General features: G+C 42.9%; 1 protein-coding gene across 3 annotated transcripts in view; it reads left to right on the top strand.

Annotated features, from left to right (window-relative positions):
* The window catches only part of piwil2 (piwi-like RNA-mediated gene silencing 2), a 72,807-nt gene that overhangs the window by 34,304 nt on the left and 17,031 nt on the right, over positions 1-21,472 (top strand). For 2 of the 3 annotated variants that reach the window (XM_043681172.1, XM_043681170.1), the window contains 9 exons: positions 85-273; positions 1,764-1,848; positions 4,661-4,750; positions 8,465-8,605; positions 9,417-9,530; positions 11,189-11,377; positions 13,500-13,601; positions 17,402-17,509; positions 17,871-17,987. In XM_043681172.1, the coding sequence (XP_043537107.1) occupies positions 85-273; positions 1,764-1,848; positions 4,661-4,750; positions 8,465-8,605; positions 9,417-9,530; positions 11,189-11,377; positions 13,500-13,601; positions 17,402-17,509; positions 17,871-17,987 (1,135 nt within the window). The remainder of the gene's footprint in view (positions 1-84; positions 274-1,763; positions 1,849-4,660; positions 4,751-8,464; positions 8,606-9,416; positions 9,531-11,188; positions 11,378-13,499; positions 13,602-17,401; positions 17,510-17,870; positions 17,988-21,472) is intronic. The other variant, XM_043681171.1, reaches the window with a different exon arrangement.

The following is a 21,472-nucleotide window of genomic DNA, read 5'->3' as shown; positions in this document are numbered from 1 at the left end:
CATTTCTTCACTGCTCTCCACCTCATCAAGAATGTCAGCTGTGTTTCGTATTGACTCCAGTCCACATTTGGCCTTTCTTTTCAGGCAGGCTATATACCAAAAGAGCAGTGAGAATTTCCAGGATGACTGTACGAAGCAGTTAGTGGGCAGCATAATCATGACAAAGTATAACAATCGCACCTACCGCATTGATGACATAGACTGGGACAAAGCCCCAACAAGCTACTTTCGGATGGCAGATGGCACAGACATTACCTTCTGTGACTATTACAGGTGAGCAGGACTTTGGCAAAACAAGGATGGCGATTGCTAACTTGTCCACATCCATAAGATCATTAAGAGGGGCTGGGGCATACTTTGTGATTGGTTGTGCTGGCTCCACTACTTAACTGAGTCTGAGCTTTAAGTCCACTTTACTGCTGCTCCTCATATATGCCTGATGCCTTGAGAAACTAAATACTTGTCTTTTTGTATCTTAAGTATGTTTAGCACTGGAGTATCCACAACCCTCTGAGGTAGAAAATTCAAAAGACTGTTGATAGAAGAAACCATTCCTCTTTTTCTGACCAACATGATGATCCCCTTATTCTGACACTTGGTCCCTGTGCAAGTTTCCCTGTTTCAGCGGATCTGGTGTCTTTCTGGGAGACCCTCTTTTTTTTTTTCTTGGTTTCCCCCCCACCCCTGAAGTCCAGAGTGTGTAGGTACTATTTACATAAGCTTTCATCACAGGACAACCAGGGACCAATCGAGTGAACAGTCACAGTCACACCTCCAATGCAATTATATCCTTCCTTAAATAAGGAGCTTCACATACATCTTGAGGTATGATCTTGCCAGAGGACTGGAAAAATAGAGCAAGATATTTTTAACTTGTGCTGCCATTTCTGTATTTCCAATTGATGCTCCTGCTCTGTGAATCAACATCCTCTTTCCCACATTGCCCTTTGAGCTGCACTTGAAATTCTCTTATCTGCTTGGCCAAATGCCAAGTGTTGCATGGTTTGGTAACAATCCAGAGATCACTATTTGGAATGTTCTGTGTTCTAATTGAACCTTAGCACTGTGAGTTCTTACAACAGAGCATTATTCCAAGAGTTACTGGTGCCATTGATTGCTTTGCAATTATATCCCTTTGTCAAACTGCAGGTTTTTCTCTGTTCGTGAAGATATGTCCTTAATCCTGGCAGCCTTCAGGAAGTGTAACATTCAGAGCTTCTGAATCTGGTTGCAGAGAACTGTGTCAATGCACCTGACGATACTGATCCCAGTCTCAACCGCTTCTCCCATCTGATTGGTGTCCTGCCCTATAGAGCCAGTTCAATTTGTTCATCCGCCTTGCAGTCCTTCCCTTTTATCCACATTGACACCAACTGTTTAAGGCTGTGTTACTAAGCATGAGTGTATCACATCAAGTGTTAAATATCCAGGACAAGGAAAAAAGCAATACAAATAAAGAAATGGCTGAAAACTGATTCTGAGGGGGCATGGTGGTATTTTTCATCATGTTCTGTTGTTTCAGCACTGTGCCAGGGAAAATTGATTGGATTACATGTGTGTCAGTAGGACGGATTTCAGATGTAGCTTGTTATTTTTAATGCTTCTGTTCCCTAAAATTCTCAAATGATTATAGTTCACGGTATAACTAAGTTGGAGAGGTTCAGGATGAATACCTTGAAGTTAATCTGTAAAGTTAGTCATCTGTTTGTCTCATACTTAAGGATTGAAATGTTATCATTGATATGTTGGCTTTATGATTCCAGCCAAGCCTACGGGATTACCATTCAGGATTTGAACCAGCCTCTCCTTGTATATCGACCTAAACAGAAGTATGGACCACAGGGACAGGTACCAGATAAAATTGTGATATCATTAGTAACCCCTCTGGTTCTGCTCTCTGCACTTTGCCATAATCCTGTTGTAATTTCTTCATCTTATTGGATTTCATCAAGTCATAGAGTCATCTAGTTCGCTTTTGAAACTTGTTTTGAATTCTGTTTCCATGACTGTCTCAAGAAATGAAGCCCAATGGGTCTAAAGGAAAGTTACCTCTGGTGCTTTGATGATCTTCCTTACATCTGTCCCGTCTGGTTACTAACTCTCCTATTGGTGACACTTTATCCTTGTTTACTCCTTCAAAAATCTTTAGAACATTACAGTGCAGTACAGGCCCTTCAGCCTTCGATGTAGCACTGACCCGTGAAACCAATCTGAAGCTCATCTGTCACATTCCATTTTATCCATATGCCTATCCAATGACCATTTAAATGCCGAGTCTACTACTGTTGCAGACAGGCCGTTTCATGCCCGTACTACTGAGTGAAAAAACTACCTCTGACATCTGTCCTACATTGATCACCCTTCAATTTAAAGCTATGTCACCTCATGTTAGCTGTCACCATCCGAGGAAAAAGGCTCTTATTGTCCATCCTATCTAACTCTCTGATTATATGTCTCAATTAAGTTGTCTTTCAACCTTTTTCTCTGTAACGAAAACCACTTCGAATCCTTCAGCCTTTCCTCATAAGATCTACTCTCCATACCAGGCAACATCCCAGTAAATCTCCACTGAACTTTACCAAAGCTTTAATATCCTTCCTAAAATGCGGTGACCTGAACTGTTTGCAATACTCATTGTGACTTGACTAGAGTTTTGTACAGCTGCAGCATGATCTCCTGGCTCCAAAACTCAATCCCTCTACCAATAAAAGCTAGCACATTGTATGCCTTCCTCGTAACTCTATCAACCTGGGTGGCAACTTTCCGGGATCTGTGCACACACCCACAGATCTCTCTGCTCATCTACACTACCAAGAATCTAACCATGAGCCCAGTACTCTGCATTCCTGTTGCTCCTTCCAAAGTGAATCATCTCTCGTTTTTCCGCATTACATTCCATTTGCCACTTCTCAGCCCAGCTCTGCAGCTCTTCTATGTCCCTCTGTGACCCACAACATCATCCAGCACTATCCACAACTCCACCAACCTTCGGGTCCTCTGCAAATATACTAACCCATCCTTCTACACCCTTATCCAGGTCATTTATGAAAATGACAAACAGCAGTGGCCCCAAAACACATCCTTGCGGTATCCCACTAGTAACTGAATGTCAGGATGAACATTTTCCATCAGCCACCACTCTCTGTTGTCTTTGAGCTAGCCAATTTCTGATCCAAACCGCTAAATCCCCCTCAATCCCATGCCTTTGTAGTTTGTGCAATAACCTACCATAAGGCACCGTATCAAATGCCTTGCTGAAATCCATATACACCAAAACAACTGCTTTAACCTCATCCACCTGTTTGGTCACCTTTTCGAAGAACTCAATAAGGTTTGTGAGGCTTGACCTACCTTTAAGAAAACAGTGTTGACTATCCCTCCTCAATGTATTTCTTTCCAGATGATTTTAAATCCTATCTCTTATATCCTTTTCCAGCACTTTACCCACAACTGAAGTAAGGCTCACTGGTCTATGATTACCAGGGTTGCCTCTACTCCCCTTCTTGAACAAGGAAACAACATTTACTATCCTTAAGTGTTCTGGCACTGTTCCTGTCGACAATGACAACATAAAGGTCAAAGCCAAAGGCTTTGCAATCTCCTCCCTGGCTTCCTAGAGAATCCTAGGATAGATCCCATCCATCCCAGGGGACTTTTGTATTTTCACACTTTCCAGAATTGCTAACACTTCCTCCTTGTACACCTCAATCCCATCTATTCTCGTAGCCTGAATCTCCGTATTCTCCTCAACAGCATCATCTTTTGCCAATGTGAATACGGACCAAAAATATCCATTTAGCACTTCCCCTATCTCTTCTGACTCCAAGCACAACTTCCCACTACTATGCTTGATTGGTCCTAACCTTAGTCTCGTCATTCTTTTAATCCTAACTTACCTATGGAAAGCTTTAGGGTTTTCCTTGATCCTATCTGCTAACAACTTCTCATGTCCCCTCCTGACTCCTCTTAGCTCTCTCTTGAGGTCTTTCCTGGCTAATTTGTAACATTCAAGTGCCTTAACTGAGCCTTCACATCTCAACCTAACATAAGCCTTCTTCCTCTTGACAAGACTTTCAATTTCTTTAGTAAATCATGGCTCCCTTGCTCGACAAGTTTCTCCCTGCCTGAAAGGTATATACTTATCAAATGCTCACAGTAGCTGTTCCTTGACCAAGCTCCATATTTCAATTGTGCCCATGCCTTGCAGTTTCCTTGCCAATTCTATACATCCTAAATCTTGCCCAATCGCACCATTCTTGTCTTTGCCTCAGCAATAACTCTTTTGCCCTGCAGTATATACCTATCCCTTTCCATCAATCAAGTAAATTTTGCTTTTAAATAGCTCTGCTAAGTTTCCCTTTACTTCCTCTGCTCTCCGAAGAATGTCCTCCATTTCTGTCACTTCATGCAGTTGCTCAACCCGGGAATCATCTTTTTTGACCTAACTTTTCTCCAACTGCAAAATTGACTTCCTTTTCTATGATCAATTTCTATGCCTTGTCTATTCACAACATATGCTTGCCTGTTCATGGTGCTTGTTCACAAGTATAGGTTCCACTGAAATACCCCACTAAGTAGAGAAGTTGTAGCAGTGTTTTCTGTGGGTGAGCTGATCTCAATATTGTTTGTGAATTGAACCTGTGCATGTTTTTACCCACAGCCTATCCAGAGCGAGATCCTCCTTGTACCCGAACTGTCTTTCATGACTGGGATCCCTGATCAGATGAGGAAGGATTTCCGTGCGATGAAAGCAAGTAGCAATTCTGCTCATTGTTTCACTTGGACATGTATTATCTGGCTTGCAATATAAATTAACTGGTGTCACTTCTTGTTGTGGGCAGGTACTGATGTGTGGCTTGCAGAGGCCATAAGGTGCAAACGTTTCCTTCATTGTAGAATTTAGAGGCTGTTCAGCCCATTGTGTTCCTTCTGGCTCTCTGAAAGAAAGAACAAATTCAACTCAATCCTATAATTGATCCACAGTTTCGCAAGTTTCTGATTCAAGTGCCGAATCAGTTCTGAAACCAATATTAGAATATAATCGGCTGCCACCATTTATTCCGATAAAATATTCAGTTGTGTGAGGAATAAAAGGGTGACTAGGGTAGCAGTAGGGCCAGTCAAAGACAGAAGTTGAAAGTTGTGTGTGCACCCTGTAGAGATCAGAGAGGTGCTAAACGAATATTTCACATCTGTTTTCACTCAGGAAAAGGAGAATACTGTAGAGAAGAGGCTGAGATACAGGCTATTAGATTAGAAAGTATTGATGTTAGTAAGAAAGAGGTGTTATCAATTCCTCGAGGTGTGAAAGTAGCTAAATCCCCTGGGTCGGATGGGATTTATCCGAGGATTCTCTGGGATGCTAGGGAGGAGATGGCGGAACCTTCAGCCTTGATCTTCGAGTTGTCATTGTCTACAGGTTTAGTATCAGAGGACTGGAGGATTGCAAATGTTGTCCCCTTGTTCAAGAAAGGCAGTAGAGATGACCCAGGTAATTTTTAATCCATGCGCCTTGTCTGTTGCAGGAAATCTTTGGGAAAGAATTGAGAGATAGGGTTTATAATCATCCAGCAAGCAACAGTTTGTTTGGAGATAGTCAACGTGGTTTCGTCAAGGGCAGGTTTTGTATCACAAACCTCACTGAGTTTTTTTTTTGAGGTGACCAAGTATGTGGATGAGGGTACGACAGTTGACGTGGTGTATATGGACTTCAGTAAAGTCTTTGATAAGGTTCCACATGGTGGGCTACTGGAGAAAATGCAGAGGCATAGGATTGAGGGTGATTTAGCAGGTTGGATTAGCAGCTGGCTTTCTGTAAGAAGGCAGCGAGTAGTGGTTGATGGAGAATATTCAGCCTGGAGTCTAGTTACTACTGGTATGCCACAAGGATCTGTTTGGGACCACTGCTGTTTGTCATTTTTATCAACATTGTAGGTGGATGGGTTAGTATGTTTGCAGATGACACTAAAGTTGATAGTGGTAGACAATGTGGACAAATGTTGTAGTTGCAAGGGGACTTGGATAAACTGCAGAATTGGGCTGAGGGGTGGCAAATGGAGTTCAATGCAGTAAAGTGAGATGATTCACTTTGGTAAGAATAACAGGAAGGCAGAATACTGGGTCAATGGAAAGATTCCTGGTAGTATGGATGTGCAGAGGGATCTTTGTGTCCATGTACATAGATTCCTGGAAGTTGCCACCCAGGTTGATAGTGCTGTTAAGAAGGTGTACGGTGTGTTAGGTTTTATTGGTAGAGGGATTGTGTTCCGGAACAGTGATGTCATGCTGCAACTGTACCAAACACTAGTGCAGCCTTAGCTGGAATATTGTGTTCAGTTTTGGTTGCCCAATTACTGGAAGGATGTGGACGCATTGGGAAAGGTGCAGAGGAGATTCACTAGGATGTTGTCTGGTCTGGAGGGGGAAGGTCTTATGAGGAAAGGCAGATGGACTTGCGTCTGTTTCTCATTGGAGAGAAGAAGGTGATCAGAGGATTAGATAGGGTGGACAGTGAGTCTTTTTCCTAGGATGATGACGTTGGCTTGTATGAGGGAGCTTAGCTGCAAATTGAGGGGTGGTAGATTTAAGACAGATGTCCGAGGAAGGTTCTTTACACAAAGAATGGTAAGGGCGTGGAATGCCCTGCCTGCCAATGTAGTTAACTCAGCCACATTAGGCGCATTTGAACAATCCTGGATGAGCACATGGATGATGGGATAGTGTAGGGGGATGAGCTTAAATTAGTTCACTGGTCGGCGCAACACCGAGGGCCAAAGGGCCTGTTCTGCACTGTATTGTTCTATGTAATGTATTTCCAATCGCATTAAACATTAGTTTTAAAACCAAACTCATGGTTCCCTGTAATGTTTCTCACCAATGTTCTAAAACCCTTATTACTCTTCCTCCTGCCATTGAAAACAGTTTTTCTCCGTCGACTTAAAATCCCTGAAAACATGGAATACCTCTTGAGGCTCCTTTGACATTTATTTTGAGGGATCTGAGTGAAATAGCGAACTGTTTGGAAGCATTCCAGCTGATATCAAATGAATCAAAGGCAGTGGGTGAGACATCTTAAACTTCAGGTACAAAAACCCGTGTGTTACTCAAATGGATGGAAGAGAACCAGTCTCTCACTTTTGAGGTATCCAAGAGTCTGGGGAAGGAAGTCTTGGTTTCAGCAAATGCAAGAAAGGTGTGGGTCTATATTTATAACCTGCTGCTGACAGCAATGTCCAGGGAACACTGTCTGTTGCCAGACTGATAAACTAGCTTAGTGAAAGGTTGAGCTTGAGATATTAGATTGACCATATCCACTTAATTCTGGTGAAAATGGATGCACTCAGTAAGTGTTAAGATTTTTGATCAGATTTGTAGCTCAGGTTGAGGTTCAGGCTGTAAGTTTGCTCGATGAACTGGCAGGTTTGTTTTCAGACTTTGCATCACCATGCCAAGTAACATCAGTGAGGCTCCAGTGAAGAACTGGTGTTTGTGTGTCTTGGTCTCTGAAGGTGGATGATATCATCTCTGGTTCTTTTTCTGAGGGTTGGTAAATGGGGTCCAAATCTGTGTTTATTGAGGGAGTTCCAGTTTGAATGCCAGGCCTCTAGGAATTCCCGTGTGTGTCTTGTGAAAGCAGGACAGAACACCAGCACTTCACCGGAGGCTCACTGGTGATGTTACTTAGCATGGTGACGAAATGTCTGATAATAAACCTGTCTGTTCAGCGAGCAAAATTACAACTTCATTAAGTGTTGCTTCAACATTTCGGGTACTGTAGCCAAGTGAGTCATGCTACTGGACCAAATGTACACAGTATGAGTTCAGGTTCCATGCTGCACTTAGAGCCAAGTCTTGAGGAAGATCTGCAAATCAGTGGGGCATGAAAATGTAGCATATCTGGTCTATCCTGCCTGTGGTCCATATTGCAAATATTGTCAATGGAGTGTTTGTGTGCAGGCTTTCATTGAGAGCAATTGGTACTTATTGGGGCAATATTATGGCGCAGCTGTCAGGACCAATTTCCACCAGGTGGCTGGCAGATGTGAAATGTATTGTGCACTTGGTGCTGTGAATAAACCTACATGGAAGATCAACTGGCTTCTGCTTCTTCCTCTGCCAAATCTATTTGTACCAGATTAGTGTGTGACTCCTGAGCTGTACAGTGCTGAGGAGATTGTGCATCTCTCCAATGGAGAAATTGCTGGGGAAGTTTTCTCTTTCAGTTTGAGACACTGAAATGTGGGGTGATCTAGTAAAGTCTTATTTTTATACTAGTTTTCCAATTTAACATCTTACTCAAAACATCCTGATTTGAGCTCCATCGTTTGAGTGGGATTGTAATCCATGATCATCATCTGTTTGGGGTGGGAGTGCTATCACAGACACTTTGAACTGATATTTATCCAGGTTAACCATTATGGTTACAGTTGTTTATCTGATTGCTGGTTTTGGTTTGAACTTGTAGGACCTGGCTGTGCAGATTAACCTGTCTCCAGAACAGCACCACATGGCTTTACGAAAACTGCTGAACAACATCAAGAAAAATGCCATTGTCCAAGAAGAGCTGGCACACTGGGGGCTTGTCATAGATGAAGATATCTATAAGGCAGGTATTTATGTTCTATCCTGTAGCGAAGCAGCTTGCCAATCTGAAATGTTGGGGTGGCAGAGATATGTTGCAACAAGTGTGGGCTGGCTGTGTACCCCATGTGGAGAAAGCCCATCCCCTTGGGTAGGGGTGCTTATGCAGGGGCAAGCAATTGCATTGAGTTTCTTGGTGTTAGTTTGCAAAGCACCTGGGTTGAGTGAGCAATTTGCAGTGGGATGAGCTTGGTACTTCACCACAAAGACCGGAATTGAGATTCAGTCATCATCATGTTCTGGGTCTGAGTGGAGTGTGGCAGCAAATTGTTTTGCCAGCTTGTCCCCTGTTAGTACCAAACGGCACATGTCCTAGAAAGCTTCTGGAAGCATTGACAGCCAATCAAGTACTTTTGCAGTCCAATTGCTTTTACAACGTGTCAGAGGACGTTGTCACTGTTTGAATCTCATTGAATCTTTTAACATGAATCTGAAAGATCAGCTGGGGCTGTGGTTTAATATTTCATCCAGAAGGCAGCATCTCTGACAATGCAGCAGTCTCTTGGTGCTGACGTTGAAGCCCCACCCTCTGGAATAACATTTGTACACGCTAAAGAAGTCTGTGTCAAAGCTAATACCTTGTAAATAAGGTGGCAAGAGAACATGAGTAGGAAAGGGACCCCATATTTTAAATGGCATATTGAACAGGGTGAATAATGAGCAAAATGAACCAGCAGTTTGCATATCATGAAAGCAACTTTTCAAATCGCAAAGCTGTCAGGATTATTTGCAGTAACTCTTGCATTTCTTTGCTCTTGCCAAATCATCTCTGATAGACGGAAGGAAGAATCTTACCTCCAGAAAAGATCATAGTACGGTGCAGATCGTTTCCAAGTGGGGCTGATGTTAACTGGTCGAGAGAGGTTGTCCGCGAAAAAGTAATATCAGCGGTAAGCAGACCTGAGGATCAATGCAGCAATCTGACATTGCCACAGTTGGATGTAACTCTGGTTGTCAGATGTGAGTCATTTGAGAATAAATGTTTTCAAGCAGTGGGTAGTTCAGGTGTGTAATGCACTACAGGAAATATGGCAGGTGGGAGGTTCTCATGAGGCATTTAAAGACCGAATTAGATGATTATTTTACAAGAATTGATGTGCAGGGGGTTGCTGTGGGGAAGGGCAGGAAATTAGAACCAAGTCACAGTGCTCAGTTGGAAAGCTGGTGTCGACACAATGGGCCTAATAGTTTCATTCTGCACTGTCGCAGCTCTACAAAGATAAGATTTATTGATGTATCTGATTTCATTGTCATGTACTAAGAGCTTACAAATTGGAGTTCAGCAATTCAGCCTTCCTCGTATCTGTTGGATTTATGTTTACTGCATGTATTAAATCCAAGTGACCTTTCCAGTCATAGAATCCCTTAACACATTTTCTTTGTCCCATCAATCCAATGCCATACTGAATGTGGTGTAATTTCTGGTTCAATCACTGTTTGTGAAGTTTTGTCATGTGTAGAATTCTTTAAATACAAACTCATCACTTAATGGTAAGGCTTGCCAGCTTTTGCTGCATTAACGACGTGTTTCTGGACTTAGCGTTTCTGAGTCACGTTTGAGAGTCTGTTGCTGGAAAAATGCAGCAGGTCAGGCAGCATCCGAGGAGCTGGAGAATCAACGTTTTGGGCCGGAGCCCTTCAACAGCCTTTCAGAGTCATGTACTTAGTGTTTAAAACCTTCCATCTCTTGTACTCCACAGAAATGAGAGATCTAGATGCTGAGAATGAGGTCCAAGATGTGTATTTTAATTCTGCTAGTTCTGAAGAAGGGTCACCGGGACCTGTTAGGTTAATTTTAATTTCTCTCCACAGATGCTGCAAGACCTGCTGAAATTTCCAGATATTTCTGTTTTTGTTTCTGTTTCTGTTTTCCAGCATCTACAATTCTTCCAGTTTATTGTCGACTTTCATGTTATTTGGTTGGTATCAAATACAATTTTCCCTACCTTCTAACATTGGAGTTGCCCGTTCACTTAACCTACTCCTGAGAACATAAAAAGTGTGGAAAATCGGGATAAAATAATGCCTGGTCTCTGAATTGAGGGGCCAGATGATCGAGCATATTCATTTTTTAAAAAATTGTGTTTTGTTCGGTTTTTCACAGCCTCACAGTGACCACAGGGGCTTCACAGCCAGCGGTCCATGTGATGTGAAGTCACTGCTGTGATTTAGCAGCAGAAGTCAAGTCAACTCTGACAGCAATGTGATATTAGATAGATGTGCAGATTGAGGAGCTGGTTGAGGAATAAATATAGGCCAGGACACAGCAACTTGAATTCTTCTGCTTTTGCAATAGTCTCTGCAGTGGGACCGGAATCTGCAGCCTTATTATTAAGAGGTGTGAGTGCTCATCTTCTTCAATGCTTACTGAACAAAGATTGACAGGCAACTTGGAGGACTTGACTCCACAGGCTGTCAGAGCGCAAGAAACATGGACATAGATTTGTGTCCACTTACTGAGAAAGCTGGAGAAGAGCAAAACAAACAAGTTTTCCTTCTAGAATGTTTGGGTTGATTTTAAATGTGTAATTGTTTGTTTTGAGTACAGGCCACACTGCACTGCTGGGCTCTGTTGTACACCAAGCAAAGTGCAACACATGCCAAGGATCTCGTCAGCTTCATGTCAAAGGTGGCAGAACCCATTGGAATTACCTTCCAGCAGCCTGCATACATCGAACTGAAGGACGATCGCACCCAGACCTATGTCCGAACTCTCCAATCGTACCTGGGGAGTAATGTACGTGACAGGTTTTTGGCGTTCAATGTATCAGCAGTGGGGGGGGAATGCAGTTCTTGAAATCAAAATCTACTTGTGTAGTGCTGCATTGTTTTGGATATATGCACTCGTACAGAATGGTTTGCTGAATTCACTGTGGAACTTGATGTTGCTGTCTCAGCAGCCTGGCTTTTTATTTGGCTTTTCTAGTGCTAAGCTGTTGACCCCCTTCCTTTGTTTGTTTCTGTAAGATTTTGAAAAGCAATGCAGCTCTATTGGGTCAGAAAGCACAGAAAAGGCCCTTCGGCCATAGAGTCTGTTCCAATGTCCCTGTCCGTAAAGGCATGCTAAGCCAAATTTTCTGTACATGTCCCAAATCCTTGTGTGTCATGATATTTAAGTCCTCCTCCAAATTTTATTTTAATCAAGGTTGTAAGGTTTCCAACCTCCACTAACTTCCCACACAGTCCATTCCAGATTGCCATCATCCTGGAAGTGCAATGTTTTTTTCTGCTGCCTCTTACGGTGCTGTCTTGTGATTTGATCCCTGTCCATCCTCCTCAATCATGTCCTTCCCCCTCAGTTTTTGCTACTCTGAAGAAAATAATCAAAATCTGTCCAGACTTTTTTTATAGCTCAGTTTCTCCACCCCATGGAACATCAGAGAATCCCTAATGCTGTCACAACTTTCCTGTTGTGGTGTGACCAGAACTGCAGAGTCCTCCAGTTGTGTGCTGACCAATGAGTCGTAGTCATAGAAATGTATAGCATGGAAACAGACCCTTCGGTCCAACTTGTCCATGCTGACCAGATATCCTAAATTAATTGAGTCCCATTTGCCAGTATTTTGCCCATATCCCCCTCAATCCTTCTCAATGATGTATCCATCCAGATGCCTTTTAAATGCTGTAATTGTACTAGCCTCAACCACTTGCTCAGGCAGCTCACCTTAAACCTATGCCCTTGGTTTTGGAGCCTCCTCTTTTCCCCCCCCCAATGGAAAAGATGTCTCTTCATGCTATCCTTGCACCTCGTGATTTTATCAACCTCAATAAGGACACCCCTCAGCTTCCGACACTCCCAAGAAGTACAGCTTCAGCCTCTTTCGATAGTTCAAACCCTGGCAACTTCCTTGTAAATATTATCTTTTTGCGCTCTGCCATGAATGAAAGCAAGTGTCCCATATGCCGAGTTAGCTATCCTGTTGACGCTAGAGGCTCTATCTGCTGTCTTGAATACTCATCAAAGATTCCATCATAACAGAATTCTACCAGTTTCTATGTATCTGTGATACCCAGGTCTCCATTCACAGCATACAGTCTGCCTTCCTATTTTTGGTACCAACCTCTCATGTCATTACATAACTGCATCTGCCATATGTTTACCCACTGAATGAACTTGTCCAACTCATAGTGCAATATCCTGCTCACAGCTCACTCTGCTGCACAGCTTTGTTACCTGCAAATTTTGAAATACTAACTTAATTCCCCCACCTTAATCATGAACATTTGTGAATAGTGAGGTCCCTCGACTGGTCCCAAGGTATCCCATTAGTCCAAATACACCACATTGACTGGCTCCCCTGATCAACTTTAATAGTTACATCCTTAGTTGGTCCTTGCAATTGGCATCACAGCATAGCACTCTGGGAAGGGCATCCTTAAGAGGTGAGCAATAAATGATAGTCTGACAGTGATCCCACATCCCATGACTGATATTTTTTGATAATAAAGTCTCTAACAGATTTAGCTCCTTATTTTACGCACTTATGTGCTTTTGAAATTACTTTGTTTGCCTCATTGGCAGTAAATCCAGTTTAAAAGACATGAATTGCATTTAAATTGCTTTGGGAATGTGGCAAATGCAAGCAACTTGAAGTACTTTGTCCTTCCTTCCTTAGCAAGAAGTGGAGATGTCTAAGGACATGGGTGAGCTCGGTTTGGGACTGAGTAGGGGAAGCTGATTTTTGTAGCACCTCCACTGTTAGTGAGTATGGCACTGCTCACTGGTGACTGTCGGTGCAGACAGTTACTTGGAACCGTTGGCTGTCAGCACAAAATTATTTACAGTGCAACAATTCAGTTAAATCCAACATGGTGTGACAAAACTGTTAAAATGGTATGCTTGTCCTTAATGTTCACAGGATTCGGTGAAGCTTGTGGTATGCATAGTGACTGGCAACCGTGATGACCTGTACCATGCCATTAAGAAATTGTGCTGTGTGCAATCTCCAGTCTCCTCGCAGGTAAGGGTTCAGCTCCTTGACAACAGTGGGAGCCTGGTTCGGGAAAGATAGTTATGCATGCACTTTTTCTGAAACCTTAATCTCCACGGTGTTAGTGGACTACACTAACTCATTATTCTCCCAGAGAGGAGTTTCATTCATGGGATGTGGGCATTGCTGGCTCAGCAGCATTCATTGCCCAGAGTGCATTTAAAAATCAACCACATTATTATGGGTCTGGAGTCACGTGTCGGTAGTTTCCTTCCCTAAAGGACATTAGTGAACCAATTGGGTTTTTCTAACCATCGACAATGGATTCATAGTTATCTCCAAACACTTACTTCCAGATTTTCTTTTAGTTGAATTCCAACTCCTCCATCTGCCCTGCCAGGATTGGACTCCGGGTCTCCAGAATATTAGATTAACAGTCCAGTGATAATACCACCAGGCCATCACCTCCCCTGATGTTATGGTTGAATGTATCAAGAGAACCAGGATGCGAATATTTGGTCTTTCACACCGATTTGATTTGCTGTTTTCCAATTCCACTGTGTTAGCCTCCTTGGTTCTGTACCAAAGAAATAAGTTGGAAGTGGGTATTACCATGTCATACCAAAGGGGAAAGGACTGTGAGCAACTGGGAGTAAACTTAGCAATGTTCAAGGATTTGGATAGACAAAGGATCTGGTTTGAAGAAGGGCAGAAGTGTTTAATATGATCAGTTTTAGCCAGCTGTTTGTGTGAATGGATGATTAGCAGTGGCAGTAAACGAATTTGAGAGAGGTATTTGGGCTTATCAATGGTATTAATATTATGGTGACCTCACCCAAATAATACTATAATCATCTACCAAAAGAAAGTCTCTTAGAGTTTCCTCTTCGATTGTTAAGACCTTCCTTCTCTCAATGTCAACGGGCAAGTGATTACCTGTTATCTTCCCCATACATGCTTAAAGAAAACAAAGTCCACTTTCCAAAGGAATCATTGCCTGTGTGTCATTGTCCTTTCTAGGTTTCAGCTTGTCTGCCATCACCAAAAATTTGAAGCTTATTGCTGTAACCTGGGGAGGGAGCCCATCCCTGCAACAACAGGGTTGAGGCAATCACTCTCTCGATGCTTCCATTGACTGCTACTCCATCCACATTTTAGGTTGCGTTTTTTTTTCAGTAATGCGCCACATATGTAAAGTGGTGCAATATAATGTTGTATATACAGTGATCAGTGTCTTTGTTGTGGTTGTGTTCACTGAGCTGGGAATTTGTGTTGCAGATGTTTCGTCCCCTGTCTAGGTGACTTCCTCAGTGCTTGGGAGCCTCCTGTGAAGCGCTTCTGTGATGTTTCCTCCGGCATTTATAGTGATTTGTATCTGCCGCTTCCGGTTGTCAGTTCCAGCTATCCGCTGCAGTGGCCGGTATATTGGGTCCAGGTCGATGTGCTTATTGATTGAATCTGTGGATGAGTGCCATGCCTCTAGGAATTCCCTGGCTGTTTTCTGTTTGGCTTGTCCTATAATAGTAGTGTTGTCCCAGCCGAACTCATGTTGCTTGTCATCTGAGTGTGTGTTTATTTATAAAGCAAGTACATGTCTGATCATGGGATGTTTTGAATGAGTTAAGAATTTTTGCTGTACTTAATAAAACACAACCAGACTGTCTATTCCCTTTGGCAATACAGCCTTTGTATCTGACTGATGTCTTTAACAGTCTGTATTCCATGTGAGCCACTTGCTGCTTCATGTTCCTTTCTCCACTTCGCCTCTTCTACATCTAAAGCCCTCTGTCTCATCTATGTCCTGAAGCCATCTCCTTTTCAATGCTTCTTCAATCCCCTTTTTTTTCCAAAGTTTTTCTAACTGATGTTTGCAGAGTTTCACCACTGTTCCAATCCTATTTTTGTCATTAAAGAAAGAGTTGCACCCCCATAGTTTACTCAAGGTCCTTTATCAAGTGAACACTAACATCTGAATTTGTATTTGATTCTGGAAATTAATCCCCAGTGCTTAGTTAAAAAGATCATAAAATATAAACTATGATGTAACTCTTCCAACAAGTTGGCTATGTATAACATCTTTAATATGATAAAACATCCCAGGGTGTTTTGCAGGAACACTTAAAACAAAGATTGATGTTGAGCCACATTAGGAAATGGTCCAGGAGGTACGCATGTCAGGAGGAAAGCAATATGGAGAGCAATCTTAATAATGGTGAAAATAAAGTGTTGGGAGCTTGTCCCATGGTTAAATATGACACTGAGATTACCAACAGCATGGCCAAGTTTCAGACTGTTGCCACAGAGGAGATGGAGTTGAACTAGTTTGCACTAATGAAGAAAAGAATTGACTTAAACTTTCCCAATATTTATTTGGTGGGAATTTGTGCTCAAACACTCTTCTGATGACTTCTCCACTATCTCTGCTGAAGGGAGGTGGTGGTTCTCTTGGTATTGTCCGCATCCAACTGAAAATTCATGTTACACTTTGCAATGACTTTAGAGGACAGCATGTGGATGAGAAATGGGCAAGGGCCAAGATTGCATCCTTAGGGGAGACTAGTGAGAATGGTGTGGGGACTGAAAGAAAAGTCATTGCAAGGGATTCTTTTGGCTGCAGTTGGAAAGGTAAACATGGAAACAGGCACGGACATTCTCAACCTATGGACAATAATAAGAAGGCATCGAGAAAGAATAGTGAAGACCAGCCATGTGCAACACTACAGGGATATCACAGAGGACAAGGAGGGGTAGTTAACATTTGTCACAGGCACATTTTAAATATCAAACTATTGGCAAGATGGCCACAGAGTTTGAAGATTGGAGACAAGTTGGAATTGGCACGAGGCAGATGAAGGGGTAGTTTAGCCTTGTCGGCTCGTGGAAGGGGGTGGGGACAAGGTACAAGCAGCTGATTTAATGGTCTCCATGTTAGCAATCAAGAATTCGGTGAGCTCCTGTTGGATATGAGAATAGAGCTGACAGGGAGAGATGTTTAGGAAGACAGCTTACAGTTGAGATGATGAGCTAGCTGTACACTTGGCATTCCAGGATGATGGTGGACTAATGACCAGTTTCATGGATTTATGTTCCTTATTCCCTGATCTTTCTCCAATTGTCTATTTCTATTGAATCTCTTCTCGTCCAAACAAAACAGGATAATGTCAACTCAGGGTAAATTCTGCCAGAACAAATATGGATTGCTTTTTTTTTTCTGTATTTGTAGATGTATGTTGAGCTGTCAATTTGAGCTTGATCATCTGATGTCAAGTAGACATCAGCTGTTTGAGGGAAACAGCAGAGTCTAGCTTACTGCCTGAAAGATTGAGCATGTGCTTCGATAAAGTTTCTGCTGCTGTTAAACATTTGGGCCTCCTGTCCTCTTAGGAATGTAAAACTTCTTTCTTTCCACTGTGTCCATTACTTTGAGCTCTATTTCAATGAAATTCAGTGCAGTCTCGAGAAACATCATCCCACCTTTTCATTTGGACCCTTCATAGAATTCTAAAGACGATATTGAGTTCAGCAAAATCAGATCGTGCTCACTGCACCCTTTTTTCATCCAGACAAGTGTTCGGTAGGGTACTTGTGTTCTAATTATGCTTCCTAGACCATATGGTGTTTTTACAGTTGTCCCATTATCATCCACTTTTTAATTCTTGTCATTGTTTCAGTCCTCCTTGTTCAGCACAGACATGGTTTTGTTTTTTGCTTTCCTCACTCATTTTACCATCATTTTCTTGTTTACTTCATTACTTTTTGATCTAACCACTTCAAATTCTGAAGTTAAGTCTTTGAGGTGAAATGTTGACTGATTCTCTCTCTCTTCACAGCTGCTGCCTGGCCTGCCAACTGTTCCACGACTTGGTGTTTTTATTACAAGCATCTGCAGTAATTTATTGTCTGGGCTCTTATTTTCTGCCAAGTTAACAATATTCAAGGTCCGTGAATATTACCTGAACCAATGATAAATAGGACCCAATCAGTTCTTGGACTCATTCTTGCAGTTCAAGGAAAGTGGGTTTGGGGGACAGTCAAGGGGATCAAATGGGATTAATTGATTAAAATATTTCCAAGGACCTGAACTGAATCCATGTCAGGTCAATGGCTTCCCAAAAATCTAGAGATGGAGGGAGTATACAGCTACCATGATTCTGCTTGACATTTTGTCCAGTTAACCAGTCAGTTGCTTGGTTTAATAGTTTTCTCTCTATCCACGTTCAGATAATAGTGCATGACAGGAGCAGGAAAGGAGTTTGTTGTGTGTTGATATTTTGATCAGTAATGTTTTCATCTCTCCAGGTGATTAATGTGAGGACAGTCTCTCAAACTGTTAGGATGAGAAGTATCTGCCAAAAGATCCTGCTGCAGATAAACTGCAAATTGGGTGGAGAATTGTGGGGTGTGGACATACCGCTGGTGAGTGTGTGGATCTTGCGCGAGGCTTATTTGTTGCCATCTATTAGGTATAATTGGTTCTCGGCTGTTGCACAGACCCCAGTAGTAGGTATCAGCCAGACTGTCGGGAGGACTTGCAGTTTTGCGGCACGGTGCCTCACTGAGTAGCACTGCTGTCTCTCAGCGCCAAGGACCCAGGTTTGGTTCCACCCTCAGGTGACTGTGTGGAGTTTGCACGTTCTTCCTGTGTCTGTGTGGGTTTCCTCCCGCAGTCCAAAGATGTGCAGGTTAGGTGGATTCTGTCTACTAAATTGCCCTCAGTTGTAGGAATTGTTTAAAGCAGTTTGTCTGGGTGGGATGATCTTCAGAAGGTTGGTGAGGACTTGATGGGCCAAATGGACTACTTCCACACTGTAGGGATTCTAAAGTTTGTGGGATCAGGTCCCTGTTCTAAGATGCAAGCTTAAATTCAAGGCTGAGGCTCAGCTTCACTAAAGGGAGGAATGTACTGTAGGCGGTTCTGTTCGAATATGTTTAAACAAGTCTTCTACCTGTCCTCAGCTGCATATGACATAACCCAAAATATGTTTAAGTGGAGAGAGTTCTACCTAATGTAGGGTCACTATTGCTCCGTGTTTGCTTACACAGCTGGTTTTGTTAAGGGTTTGGAATGAAATTTTCCACATTCAAGTCGTCCTGATGCTTTATTTGCACAAGGTAACTTCCTTTCAAGCAGTCTGCTGTGTGACTCTGACACAAAGTAAAGTTGCCAGACCATCAGGCTGCTGTCTCTTTAGCAAGATGACTGGTGAGTTTTACTTGAGGGTCACCATGCCTCAGGTGATAGGAGAGATTGAGAAGGAGAGTCCTTCATTGTAACCTCAGCTGATGCTGTTGGCATCACTCTGAATTGAAAAACAGCTGTCCAATCAGCTGAGTTAACTGAACCCCTTCCACATTAATAGTCCAATGTGAAAAACAGTTGACGGGAGCTTCTATAAAGCCATTCAGCTTCCTGTCTAACGACGACCAGTGGAGGCCTCCTCCATGGGTGTGTGCTCGTTATCATCATATTGTGGAGATGGGGAGGTCACAGTCAAAGCCAACCCACCCCTCATCTATCCCAGAAGGGAAAACCAATTTGAGAAGCAGCCACGTTTTGAAATGAACACGTTGATCTATTTTGAAGTTGTGTTGAACTAGTACGCCCCAATCACGAGTTCTGATTGGGATTTCCTTCTGGGATGTTTCTCTATATTGGGTCCTCTATTGGGGAAGTTGGAGGCCGTCCTTTCTAACCCCACACCAGTCATGAAACAAGATACCCTTCTCACCCATAACCAAGGTAGGTGATAGAGCGGGTGGTAGATATGACTCCTCAACCTGTTCAGACATATTATGACACCCTCACCTCCTTCCACCTATCATATTCCCAGCGCCCCTCTCCCAAATTCCCTCCCCCCTACCTTTTATCTCAGCCCGCTTGGCTCACCAACCTCATTCCTGAAGAAGGGCTTATGCCCGAAACGTCGATTCTGCTGCTCCTCGGATGCTGCCTGGCCTGCTGTGTTTTTCCAGCACCACATTTTTCAACTCTGGTACTCCAGCATCTGCAGTCCTCACTTTCTCCAAATTATGACAGACCTCTAGAGCAAGTGGGACTTGACAGTCACAGGTGGCGACACGAGCACTGCACTCCAAAACCTTAAGTCCAGGAGGTGGTAAGTTGAGGCCCTTAAGTGTCCAATAATTGATCGATGGACCTTCTCACCTAAACCTTAATGAGTGAAATGGTGAGAATGGGGTCTTTCTTCACAGACAACTAGCCCAATTATTTCCCCTCTGAGCAGTTGCAAGGAGGAAAAATTTACATCATAGTGCCACCTTATCAATGCATATTGTTGAGTGGAACTGGTGAGCCAGTGGGCCCACCCACCAAACAGCCCAGCTCCAACATCTTGCCAACAATAAGAACAGTGCCCCTTTTAATTGACTGACAACTGTCAATGGGCCAAGTTTTCTCCACCGAGGGGCAGGAATGCTTGTGGCTGATGCCGAGAGAGAGATAGGGTCTCCTGTTGACGAGTTTGAGCCTTTCAAATCCAAGGTATACGTTGCACTCTCCAACGGAGACCAGCAAACTCTAAGAGCTATGTGGTCAGAGTGATCATAGGAATGCCTCAGCTCTCCATTATGGCTATGGTAAATGTGTTGCATCAAGCATGGATGATTTTATTTGGTTACCTATTTACAGAGCTTGAGTTACACACAGCTAGGGCTGTTTTCCCTGGAGCGTCAGAGGCTGAGGGATGACCTTTTTGAGATTTATAAAATCATGAGGGGCATTGATAGGATAAATAGACAAACTCTTTTCCCTGGAGTAGAGGTGTCCAGAACTTGAGGGCATAGGTTTTGGGTGAGGGGAAAGATATAAAAGAGACCTAAGAGGCAACTTTATCACACAGAGGGCGGTACGTGTATGGAATGAGCTGCCAGAGGAAGTGGTGGAAGCTAACACAATTGCAACATTTATAAGGCATCTGGATGGGTATATGAATAGGAAGGGTTTGGAGGGATATGGGCCAGATACTGGCAGGTGGGATTGGATTGGTTTGGGATATCTGGTCGGCATGGACGAGTTGGACTGAAGAGTGTGTTTCCATGCTGTACATCTCTATGACTCTCCAAGACATGGATTATTTCGTACCATAGTGCAATATTGAAGCAATGACAAGTTCTCTGGCTCATAGGTTGTCTGCAAATGTATCAGATTTTTGGTGAGTAAATCTAGATGGCACTAGGAGATGTTCTACGTTGACTGCAGTTGTCTTTTTTTAATCCAGGGGCTGTAGACACTTGATGAAGCTGCACATTGTCTGTCTGTTTGATGTCTGAAACTGCTTTCTGCATGACACTTGGTAATTACAGAATAAACATCTAAAAGATTAAAAGTGTTTTGTTGCCTCATGACTTCAATGAGAGAAAGTGAGGGCTGCAGATCAGAGCTGAAAATGTGTTGCTGGAAAAGCGCAGCAGGTCAGGCAGCATCCAAGGAACAGGAGAATCGACGTTTCGGGCAGATTCCTGAAGAAGGGCTTGTGCCCGAAATGTTGATTCTCCTGTTCCTTGGATGCTGCCTGACCTGCTGCGCTTTTCCAGCAACACATTTTCAGCTCATGACTTCAATGGGCAATTTAGCATGGCCAATCCAGCTAACCTGTACATTTTGGACTGTGGGAGGAAACGAGAGGAACCCCACACATTTATGGGAAGAATTTGCAAACTGTACACACAAAGTTGCCTGAGGGTGGAATCAACCCAGGTCCATGGTGCTGTGAGGCAACAGTGCTTACTGCTGAGCCACTGTGCCGTCCCCATTTTCTGTCTTTCTCTACAATTTCTAGCACCCGCATTATTTTCTTGAATTAAAGGTAAATTGAACCTTTCAGATGTAAGACATCTATCTGCAAACATAGGGTGATTTTGGAATTGGTTGTATAAACAGG

The sequence above is a fragment of the Chiloscyllium plagiosum genome, chromosome 42, assembly GCF_004010195.1.
Source record: "Chiloscyllium plagiosum isolate BGI_BamShark_2017 chromosome 42, ASM401019v2, whole genome shotgun sequence".
Taxonomy (NCBI): Eukaryota; Metazoa; Chordata; class Chondrichthyes; order Orectolobiformes; family Hemiscylliidae; genus Chiloscyllium; species Chiloscyllium plagiosum.
This window is presented reverse-complemented; position numbering and strand designations above follow the sequence as displayed.